The 12,605-nt window shown below is 45.4% G+C and overlaps 1 protein-coding gene across 1 annotated transcript in view; it reads right to left on the bottom strand.

Annotated features, from left to right (window-relative positions):
* Positions 1-2,113: 2,113 nt before the first annotated feature.
* The window catches only part of msrab (methionine sulfoxide reductase Ab), a 51,084-nt gene continuing 40,592 nt past the window's right edge, over positions 2,114-12,605 (bottom strand). Inside the window, exon 6 of the mRNA XM_083791160.1 lies at positions 2,114-3,630. Coding sequence (XP_083647286.1) covers positions 3,457-3,630 — 174 coding nt within the window. The 3' untranslated portion in view covers positions 2,114-3,456. The remainder of the gene's footprint in view (positions 3,631-12,605) is intronic.

The raw sequence follows: 12,605 nt of genomic DNA on the forward strand, positions 1-12,605 counted from the left end.
CGGCCACATGCACGCACACACACACACACATGCGCACGCACTATAATACACAAACACAATACTGCAGAAATGCTGAAAAACAGCTAGCTCGCCCCAACAACACGCTGTATCAACACGCTGGATCAAGCCAGTTTTCATATGCCCTGAGACACACACACGGCTTGCTGCATGCAGTCACATGCAAAAATATCTGGTCCAATACTAAAATAGGCCCTGAGAGGTTGCACCTGCACCTGTGCCTGCCTGGGTCCACACCTACACACAGGTGTCAGGATGTGACACATACACATACACACACACAGAGAGAGAGAGAGAGAGAGAGAGAGAGAGAGAGAGAGCAGGGTGAAATCAGACAACTGCGGTCGACCAGAAAGCTTTTTCTAGATTTAGTTTCCCTGCATTCAGAAGTGTAACCATGAGTGTGTTTTTGTATCTATCACATGTAGGCTGATCTAGCTCAGCCATGCAGGCCGTACCGTACTCCCTCTGCATGTCAACTTACACACACGTGTAATTAGGTGATATATAATATGTCTTTTTATAATGATGGGTTGGGGAGCTATAATAAAGGAAAGTGAGTAAGAGTGTGCTATAACAGTGTTAACGAACCTGACCCTGTCAGATGGAAGACGCCATGTTTCACAACCGACTTCCATCTGGAATCACTGTAGCCCAATCGCTGAAGAAGGCGAGGCCTTCTTTTTCAAGTCACTTGACAGGTGATTGGCAGATCCCGCCCGTAGCCGCTGCTGATTGGTCCGAGCTGCGGCCGGGCTCGCTTCATCGCTACTCTGCGAGTAAAACGTCTGGGTTTCCGAGGCTACTCCGCGAGTGATCCCAGATGAAGGCTGTGTTGTGAACTTGTGAATCAATACCGCCACCATCTGGCGGAGTCAGGTTAAAGGAGAATTCCATGCTAGAAGGCTTTCTTACCTTTCTTTGTAGTTGTTACGTCCCCACCAAAGAGGTCCAGGTGTTTTTTTTTTGCAAAAACTCGTTATTGCCTATTTCCCCTACCATAAGCCCTCAATGAATTGCATTGAATTGAATGGGAATTGCATGGGGCTATGGGGTGTTGTGCTACTTCGCTTATTTCCATCTAAATAAGTAGTAAAGTGTGCCGCTTGGGATATTATTTACATTATGAAGAGAGGATATATACAAAATAATTATAATTTTGAGCGATGGAAAAAAGCGAATTAGCACAACACCTCATAGCCCCATTCAATCCAATGCAATTCATTTAGGGCTTATGGTAGGGGAAATAGCCAATAAGGAGCTTTTGCACAAAATATTCAGATTTTACAGAGGCCAGTTTCGAATTGCAGCCATCCGTAGGTGCCCTTTGAGAGAGGTTTTGAAGGAGTCAAGGGATTCACATGTCTTAATGACTGTTGGTAGGGCGTTCCACATTTTGGTGGCATAGGAGCGAAAAGAAGAACCTCTTTGGTGGGGACGTAACAACTACAAAGAAAGGAATGAAAGCCTTTTAGTATGGAATTCTCCTTTAAGTGTTAACCACTTAAGGCCTGAATATTGTGTCTCGAAAAAAAAGCTGATCTACATGCTCACGGTGTCATGTTACAATGTGTTGTGAGCTTGTAGATCTTTATTTATTTTTTGCTATGTTTTATAATTCAAAATAAAACAAATGTAACCAAATGGACCTGTAATAATGGTTTCATTAACATTCAGAATATTACTGTATGCTCTATACATTTCTCTGTGTTATATGGAGTCTTCAGACTGTGTGCATATGTTTTAATGTAACACACACACACACACACACACACACACACACACACACACACACACACACACACACACACACACACACACACACACACACACACACACACACACACACACACAGAGTACATTGACAAGTATTTGGTGATATACATTGTATTACATTTAATATTTTTTGTTCTGTAACAAAATCGTATAAAATGTTTACTAAAAGAATCATATTGATCGAGTAGTTTATTTTGCTCTTAACAAAATAGTCATATAGATCTGTAATCCCACAGTAGTACAATATGTAGTAGAAAATGTAGAAAATGTTACAGTCACACAGTTACTATGCAGCTAAACAGATGAAGTGGTGGGTTGTGATGCCGAAACTCTGAGACAAATCATTTGGGAATACATTTTAAAATGTAAATGTTTATGCAGGGTAGCTAAGAGATTATTGGACTGTCCTATTAGGGTTCTTTGCTTTTTATTGCCACCTTGTGGATATTTGACAGTGTTGCAGGTTCTCTTAGTGCAGATTATGTGTTCATTTAGCAGTGTTAAATTAGCAGAAACACCTCAAATGAAACGCACCCACAACTAATTTGGATTTTTTATTTCCGAAGGCCTTTTCTTGTTGAACTGTTATGTGACCGATCTCAGCAATGTCCTTTTTGTGCTTGACCTTTTGTTTTTTGTTTTTAACCCTGCTTTCAACCTTTTGTGATTGGTTATGGGAATAGCACTCTGGGAATCCTTTAAAATTGCAATACAAATAAAATGTATTATTATTAATATTAATATTATTATTAACTAATGCTAATGCTATTCAAAGAGTTAACCTGTAAAATGGCTGCTACTGATAATAAGTTGTATATATGTACAAAAAACGATCCTATATTAAAAATGTGATTGTGTAACAGCGTCTATTGGTTGGCTGAGATGGGCCGTCACGTGGGTAGGGAGCGTTCCACTGTGTTGACTTGGACCGCGTGAGAGGTGCTGTAGACATGGCTGAGGTACAGAAACTAGGGCGGACGAGGAGTTACGATTTACGGAACATACTGTAACTCGGACGGCGCTGAGTCGGCTCAAGCAAACTTTGCAACGTTTGGCATGGCAACTTGCTCGTTCGTGGTGCCTCTCGTGGCTCAAGTTCGCGTGATACGCTGCGCCTCCGTCGTGGTCCAGAAAACAAGCGCTCCCTAACGTTTCGCCTCCTACGATACAAAAATAGCTAACAGTTAAAGGAGATTAAGAGAAATGCCAAATGTGTATTAGGAGTAAGTGCTTTCCTGAGTAGTATTTCACATCAATAAAAATCATTAAAATGCCAAATTCATCCAAATCGGTTGTATTCTTCGATCTTATAAAGTGAAAATTTATACTTTTGACTGCTGGATAAGCAATTTCAAGATAACTTGAGATGATAGATCTTAATTATATGCTACATTACCACGTTAACTGCGGAGAATTGAAATCGTGAAATAAGCTTCACTGCTGAGCATTTCACTAACCTTTGAAGAATCACCCGGGTGCTAATTAATGTAGGTCCGTTTATATTCCAATCGTTTGTAATAATGTCCAAAAATATTCCACTGTCCCAACAACAACAGCAGCAGCGGGGTACCATATTATCAATTATCATAATTCGATGGTATAGATTAGCTGCATATTAATGTGCGGTATAGGTAGCAATCCCAAACCTAGTAAAAAGGTCTCTCACAGTTCGTCCTTGTCAGCTCCAATGGAGCAGGACACGCCTGTGCCCTTGAGCCCACAGTAGCCTTTGGGTACCTTCTTCAAGTACTGCTGGTGATAATCCTCAGCATAGTAGAATACCTGCTCTTCCTTGATCTCCGTGGTGATGCTACCATAGCCGTTCTTGTTCAGCTCCTGGGTGGAGAAGTAAAAATACAAACACACATCACAACAGAGTTTAACAAGAAAGGTGTGCTCCCCTGAGCACAGGTCTCTGCCAGGTCGGTTGCCTGCCCTACCCAGTAACCACCCAGGGGCCTGAACACTTTGGAAGGCAGTCATAGCCAAATGGAATGAGATCTGTAGAATCCGCCTGATACATCTTGATCTCATGACCCCAGAGATGATATGTATCAATTTGTGTGAGTTTGGGGGCAAAATCTGTATCGGTATTAGTATAGACAATAGGCTTATTCCATTGTGGTCCTCTGGTCTGGGGTTCTGTGAGTTCAATGAGATTATATTTGGAATGGAAAGCTTAAAAATTCTGCATGCTGACATTGTGTCTAAAAAAGAATGACAATTTGACAGTAGAACTGTTTTACTGTATTTTAAATTGTGCAAAATAAAGTAAGATTTCTTTATATTAATATTTAATTTACAGCCTTGTTGGCTTAATTGCAACTAGCCTTTTTGACTTCAAGGCATATATCTAATATACCCATTTTTCACGGTAGACAGGTAAATGCAGCAGAAGGTTAACACCTTTATTGCCCAGAACGCAGATCTCCGTCCTTTTAATTAATTATGTTCTCTGCCCAAGATAAGATTGGACCAAATCTAATTCTAATCAAAGATTGTGTTTTTGATGGCCCATCGCGGTCCCATCGCTACTCGCGTTAGAAGATATCATGCCTCAGGTGTCCTATGTCACCTTGAAATGGGCTCTGAAGCGGCAAATAGTTGGGAACACCGATTTACTGGTTCCAACTGTTGACAGGCACTTAATTGTGGGTTATTTTTAGGTTTGAAGGTATTCAAGGGTGTTACCGAGTACCGACACTGTATATGCCAGCATGAAGTTAAGTGTACAAGAGCTGTCCATGCTGGCACAGTGACACCTAAATGGAAAAAACCCTACAATTAAGTGTGTTTACCAGTCAAAATGTCTGCTCTGAAAAGGGTCTATTAGGCAGTCTTTGTAGTGTGCACACTCCATACATGGAATGTATTATATCAGTGGGTCTCAACATGGGTCCTTCGAGGGGGTTCTAGCACATGGTCCCCAGCTAAATGATTGATAGTTGGAAACCAAATGGACCAGCAAGTCTGTAACTCAGAGTGCATAAATGGCCCTAATGCAAATAAACTAGGGGTCCTTGAAATGAAAAAAATTGAGGACAAACGTTAGTACATTAGCGCTAAATGACTTCCATACTGCAGTTTAGTTGGCGCGAACTATTGATGCCTCCTGATAATACAGTATGCAGGAGTGTCAACTCCTCGACTACAAAACAGCATGACTGGCTGACAAAAGATCTGGAACACCTTTTTTGTTTTTGCTTCTCTGTAGTGCTGCTCGCCTCTGTGCCTTTCTCTGTGGGACAACGCATGAAAGCGTGTCGTCCCCTGTTCTTTGAGAACCCCTTCTCTCTACACGTTCCAAGTACTTAGAGGGGGAAGTTAAATCATACACACACACACACACACACACACACACACACACACACACACACACACACACACACACACACACACACACACACACACACACACACACACACACACACACACACACACACACACACACACACACACACACACACACACACACACACACACACACACACACACCAGGGTGCATCAAAGGTATATTGTTCCTGCTGAGCAGAGTGGTATTCTCCAACAAGACAAGGAGCTCAGCATTCGGGTCTTTCTGGATTAACACCCCTGAGATTTGACAAAACAACTCGTTCAGCGCGTCTGCGGGCATCGCCACAAGTATCTTGCATGTAGCATAAACCACTGCCATGCAGTATATATTCAACAACCCTATTGCAACCCTATTCTGGGGCTAACAGTCAGCAAAATTAGCAGATCCTCCATGACGCGTTCAGAGTTTGTAGATTGGCTATGTTCGGCTAAGTGTAGAGCGAAAACAGGAGGGCGCCTAGCGTAGAGCCCTTGGGAATACAGTCAACTAAGTATAGGGTTTAAGTGGTTAACATAATTGGTGGGAAGCTTGCACTAAAGAATTTCACAGATTTCTTTACACCTGGAGTAAACTTGTCATGTGACAAGCAGTGGTGGAAAATATCTAAGTACATTTACTTGGACAAGTACTGTACTTAAGTAAAACTTTGAGGTATTTCTACTAAGTCAAAAGCCATTACTATTTCCAATTTCCAATACATTTACTTCTACTCCACTACATCTCAGATCCAAATATTGTACTTTTACTCCACAATATTTATTTGAAAACTTTATTTAATAGTTACTTTGATTATTACAAAACATACATTAACCACATTTTAAAACCGGACTTTTACTTGTAACAGAGTACTTCTACAGTGCAGTACTTCTACTTTTAATAAAGTAAAAACTATGAGTACTTCTTCCGCCACTGGTGACAAGCAACTTGAAGCAGAAGCGTGTTACACTAAAGACTAAAGGAGTTCATTTTGTGCGGGCGTTGATGTGACAGGGTTCAGTATGATATAAGGAGCTGCACAGGCTCAGCCCTTTTTCACACGTCTGCCCACTGGCATATGTCTTTGTAATGGACTGCTGCAAGGATAGGAAAGGTGTTTCAAGAGGTGTCGCTTTGTCCTCATTAAATAGCAGGATAACACACACAGTGGTAAATGGCATTTATGTAGCTGTTCTGACCACATGCGGCCACTCTACCTCCTGAGCCACTGCTGGTCTGCCGCCCACAAAACCCCTGACATTTTTGGCCAAGTCTGTAGAATGTTAAATTCGCTGCCGTTCTGCTGATGACCAGGATAGATAATACCATGTGACAGGCATGCTATCAAAATGAACCAAACCGACAGGCAGGACAAGAAGCTCTGCGTTGCACTAGCCTGGTTACACGCTTTCCAGCGCCACTGTAACCTGGTTACACGCCTTCCAGCGCCACTGTAACAGACAGAACAAGAAGCTCTGCGTTGCACTAGCCTGGTTACACGCCTTCCAGCGCCACTGTAACAGACAGAACAAGAAGCTCTGCGTTGCACTAGCCTGGTTACACGCCTTCCAGCGCCACTGTAACGCTGAAATGACGTAGAAAAGCGAGGCTTTGACCTGGAGATCACAGGTTCTAATCTAGACGGTCATTCTAACCACTTCTTGTGGTAGAACAAATTTGTGCATCGTAAAATCTTTGTGGTTAATTTTACCCTGGTAGTGTAAGTTACAAATATATAAAATAACATTTTACTGTGTGCAGTCTGTGCACTGGAGCGGATAATATTTAACTACAACAATTAAGCTTTATGTGTAAATCATAGCTCTCCATGATGTAACTAAGCCACTTTTTAGGCCATGCCAAAGTGCAGCCCAAAGCACGTTTCCATGTGTGTGTGGAAACTCTAGCCACTAATAAACGTGTATGGAGGAAATGTAAAAAAAAGAAAAGCGAAGGGCCCAACCGTATCAGTGCAGTGAACACCTGTGTCCACAAGGAGGCAGTGTGGTATTTGCTGTGCGGCTGCACTTTGTGCCTGAGGTGATGCAAGGCAGTCAGTAAATCAGCGCCACACGCCGGCCCCCACAGAGAGGCTGAGGCAGCATCTGACCTCCGTCCTCACTGACCTGTACTACACTGACAGGATTGACCTGTACTACACTGACCTGTACTACACTGACCTGTACTACACTGTACTACACTGTACTACACTGTACTACACTGTACTACACTGACAGGATTGCAGCAAGGTCTCTCCATCCACAAATCCCATGCTCCGAGCAATGCCTTTTTAACAACACCCAACGACACATATATATTTATATATACAGTATATCCCACGCACGACACGTAGTATATAGCCTCGTTTGAGTAGCAAGGAAGGAGCCCTAACCCGCCCCCCCCACGCCAAAGGAAGGAGCCCTAACCCGCCCCCCCCACGCCAAAGGAAGGAGCCCTAACCCGCCCCCACCACGCCAAAGGAAGGAGCCCTAACCCCCCCACCACGCCAAAGGAAGGAGCCCTAACCCGCCCCCACCACGCCAAAGGAGCCCTAACCCGCCCCCCCACGCCAAAGGAGCCCTAACCCGCCCCCCCCACGCCAAAGGAAGGAGCCCTAACCCGCCCCCACCATGCCAAAGGAAGGAGCCCTAACCCGCCCCCACCACGCCAAAGGAGCCCTAACCCGCCCCCACCACGCCAAAGGAAGGAGCCCTAACCCGCCCCCACCACGCCAAAGGAAGGAGCCCTAACCCGCCCCCCCCACGCCAAAGGAAGGAGCCCTAACCCGCCCCCACCACGCCAAAGGAAGGAGCCCTAACCCGCCCCCCCCCACGCCAAAGGAAGGAGCCCTAACCCGCCCCCCCCACGCCAAAGCACCGTTCTTCCCAAACCGGCCGTCATGAGCGTGCATATAGCGTTGGAACATCGTGGCCTAATTAAGCAGTCATCACCACCCAAACCACGGTAGTAGCTAAACCCCTCCGGGGCACGGGATGCTTCCTCCGAGAAGAGCACATCCGAGAGGAGAAGGTCTGGTCTCCCCAACCCCCCCCCCCCCCCCCCCCCCCCCCAACACCCCCATCCCATCTAGCCACCTTCCTCTATCCAGCCCTCTATAGCAGTCACAACACGGCGGCCATTTTAGATTGATAAATCAGAATGCACAGCGTCACGCCAGCGTGTATAACCCTGTGCGGCTCGACGCTTTGCACTGCAGCAGCAGAGGAATGGAGGGACGGGAAACGACAGACTGAAAGAGAGAGAGAGAGAATGAGAGACCAATATACAGGAGATGTGAGAAAGGAGAGCAAATTACCAGTGTGAACGTGGGAGGGCGAGCACAAGAGCCTAACTGGAGGTCTGAACCAAGCCTTTTTAATGCTGGTGATGGTAGGGTATGATGGTTGGACACGACAGGGTGAATGTATAGGTGCAGTGTGTGTGTGTGTGTGTGTGTGTGTGTGTGTGTGTGTGCGATCACACATGCGTGCATGGGTACATGAATGTGTGCTTCTTTGCATGTTTGCATGCGTACCTTTTTGTGCACGTGCGTACCAAGTGATGGAGATTCAGATGGAGAATTTTGAATACAAGACACATTAGTTGAGGTGTGTGTGCGCGCGTGCGTGTTTGCGCGCGTGCATGTGTGTGTCCAGGGCTGAGCTCACCCAGCCCAGTCAGCCCTTCCTTTCTTCACGCCTGTCGGAAAGACTCTCCTGTCAAAGACATGGCTGAGCGGCCACATCTCTCTCTCTCTCTCTGACTCTCTCTCTCCCCCATGTGACCACCGACCGCCACATCGTGCTACACTGCTCCCTGTTCTCCAGCCAAGCGAGAGAAGCACCCCACCCCCTCTTCAGAGAGAGAGAGAGAGAGAGGCAGCCCCGGGACACAAATAGGACACCCAGAGCGAGGATGAGGATGATGAGGATGAGGAGAGAGAAGAGGAGAAGGAGTAGAGATAAAAATGTGCTCTCTCTCCTCCATCCCTGTCTCACCTCCCTCGTTTTCATTTCTTTCTCCTCTCTCATTGTGTTCTGCCCCTCGAAGGCCTGGCTAACAGAGCTGTGGAAAAAGTGGTGGTGAGAGAATGAGAAGAGAGGGGAAAGACAGAGACAGACAGACAGACAGACAGACAGACAACTGGAGCAGGAGCGCCGTGTGACACTAAGTGACTCACGCTTGCGGATCATTTGAAGAGAGATGTGACCTCAATCCAGGTCATTTATGTAATCATCCCGTAGTCACATTCTGGCTATATGTATGCTTACTGCAACTATCTCTCTCTCCTCGTCTCCTTTTTCTCTTGATGATCATGATCATCTGTGTCTCACTTCCCCCACACTTACATGACATGTTTCCACTGAAGCCTCCAGCAATACTTACTCTACCTTATATGCTTCCCATGTTCTAAAGCCTGACCAGCTGCTCTGTTATTGGTACATGTCAAAGGTATTAATTAATCCCTATATACTTTGTCGAATATCGAAAATCCACAATCTCACTACAAACTGGAATCATAATATAAGCTAACGCAAGGACTACAAAACATGGAAACATGGGACAAAGACATGATTCCTCTTCCACTAATCCTTGATGCCGCACTCGTCCTCATTGACCTCGGGGAGACAGAGGGATGGAGAGGGATGGAGAGGGATGGAGAGAGAGAGAGAGAGAGAGAGAGAGAGGGGGTGGGGGTGCGAGAGATAAAAAGACAGAGAATCAGGGAGAGATGGAGTCAGAGAGAGGGACAAAGATGGAAGAGAAAGACACTGAAGGAGAGGGAGACGAGGAAGGGGAGGGCGAGCGAGCTGTGGCGGATGGGAGGAAGGAAAAAAAGAGAGAATGATGGGAAAGGAAGAAACACGAGAGAGAGAAAGCGAGGAGAAAGACAGAGAAATAGAAATAGAAAGATGCTGAAGTAGTTACTGAAAGAGACAGTGGGGGGATGGTCTAAAGAGGAAAGAACTAGGCTACGTTACGCTGTATGTTCTCCTATGTGAACAGCACCACAAGACACATACGTAAAACATTCATGCACAAACCTATGTCTGAGTGTGTGTGTGTGTGTGTGTGTGTGTGTGTGTGTGTGTGTGTGTGTGCGGCGTCTTGATATGTTTTTGTGTCTGTGAACACGGTCTTTCATATCGCCTCTATCGGGTGGAAACCTCACATGTCCAAAACTTTTCTTTTTTCAAAATAAAAAAATCTAAAGTAGCAGATGGACAAGACCGAAGGGTATTTTGACCTTGCAAATCTGCTACTCTTGATGCTTTTGTGTGACGCTGTAGTGTGATCAAGCAGGGGGTTAATTTACGAGATAACACGAAAAGTTAGAATAACGGAGATGGGCGCTTTCTGCAACGCTATCATGCTCTGTTCATCCCTCTCTCTCTCTCTCTCTCTCTCTCTCTCTGTGTGGGTCAGGCATCCATTTTAGCTCAGCTCTAATCTTCAGCGAGCACTCCTACATTTTGTGAGAGGAAGCCTCCGCGTGCGTACATTTTGAGAGAGAGAGAGAGAGAGAGAGAGAGAGAGAGAGAGAGAGAGAGAGGGGACGCATGCATGCATCTGTCTGTCTGTGAGCAAAAGTGGCGTGCCCTCCTATATTTCACAAGGCAGACGACCATGATCTCAGATCAGTGCTGTGTAGGATACAAAAGCCACGGCGAGCAAGTCCATCGCTTAATTCATACTACAGTACATGGTGTGCCGAAAATAGCAGATCAAAGCTTACGTCGTGAGCTTGTAGATCAGCTATTTTGGCGCGTGACTGAGTATATAAATCAGACTTAAAACGTTTTCAACCGCAGAGCACACAACGGTGGCGGCGGACATAAGGCTCCCCATTGCGTTTTAAAACCTCGACATCTCCCGTTTTTTCTCGCTGATCGGCGCTCAAGTGCCTCTTTCAACTGCCGAGCATCTCGACTGAAGAGTATAATTCCCCATCGTGTGCCACTATACCATTTGATCATTGCCAATGCAGTTTTAGGGGAGCGGGAGATATCTGCATCACATGGCCACCAGATCCGCCCTGCACACGTTTCACATCACATCAAACGGTATTATTCATATTAACCCATTTTGGGGCGGGGACCCCTTTTGGTGTTAGCATTGTTATGCTTTGGCTAATGAAAAATAGCAGATCTACAAGCTCATAGCGCGCCACCGAGTGGCGCGCTACGAGCTTGTAGGTCTGCTATTTTTGAAAAATCTAAGAACGACTGACATAGAAACATAGCTTTTTCAGAAAACTGTCAGGATCTAGAAGACATTTGTAGAATTTGATCTCAGGTCAAAATGGGTTAAAATAAAAGATGGAGCTATCAAATGAGGCGGTTAGGATACGAGTGAAGACAGTTCCAGGTTATCTTTTGCTTTGACAGCAGGCACTAAAGCAGGGCCTCGGACAGGAAGAAGGTCGACCACTTCATTGCAACGTCTCCGGTTCGATTACGATGTTGATTCCTGTGCTTGTCTGTGTCGTCCCTGCTCTCCCTCCCTCAACTTCAGCCGGTTTGCCACCTGTCCTCCCTTAAAATATGTACAACAAATGTAATATTTTCAACCTAAATCCCATTGTCCAATCAATATTATAGTGTGGGGAAATTACCCTATGTCTTCTGTGTATTTCCCCGCAAAATGTGAATGATGAAACAATAACATCAAACATCAATGAGTCATACCGAGTCACCGAGCATACATTCCGTACACTCGACACAGTATTTTTATCGCACTATATAATTGGTCTTCACGAGTTCACATCAGAATAATGTGGTTTAGGTGGAACATCTGCAAAGGTTTCCCTTTAAGGATTATATTTGATCTATTGTGCGCCCTCTCCCGCCATAGCGACACTTTGGAGGAAAAGCCACTCCGTCGGTCTCTCTCTCTGATGGTGCAAATCCTCCAAGCGCAAAATGAGAGCTGGTCGCAGCTTATCGCGAATTACGTGCTTGTTTTTTTTATTATTTCTATTTTTTTTAAAGCGAGGCGAGGTAATCGACCAACCCAGCTAGTGTAGCAATGAGAGAGCCCAATTACAATAGCCTCTTCAGAGGCACTAAGAGGAGATGCGATGCTTGGCTTTAAGAACCCTGGGGCTTCTCCTCAAGTCTTCTAGCCCCAAAGCATCACCCCCGGCCCCCACCCTTCCCTTCCACCCTTTTCTTCTCCCATCCTCTGACCCCCCCCTGCTCATTAAGTGAGGATGCCTTATCAGAGGGCGCACTCGCCCCTCCAAGGCCCTGCACGTGTGTGTGTGTGTGTGTGTGTGTGTGTACATTCGCTCACGCACACACACACACACACACACACACACACACACACACACACACACACACACACACACACAGTGTATGTACACGTAATATTTAGACGGGGCTTGTTAAAAGCCATTGTTACACACACATACCCACGCACACACATAAGCACGCACATACACACACACACACAAACACACACACAAACAGACGCA

This window comes from Protomyctophum parallelum (genome assembly GCF_964188405.1).
Source record: "Protomyctophum parallelum genome assembly, chromosome: 20".
Classification (NCBI taxonomy): Eukaryota; Metazoa; Chordata; class Actinopteri; order Myctophiformes; family Myctophidae; genus Protomyctophum; species Protomyctophum parallelum.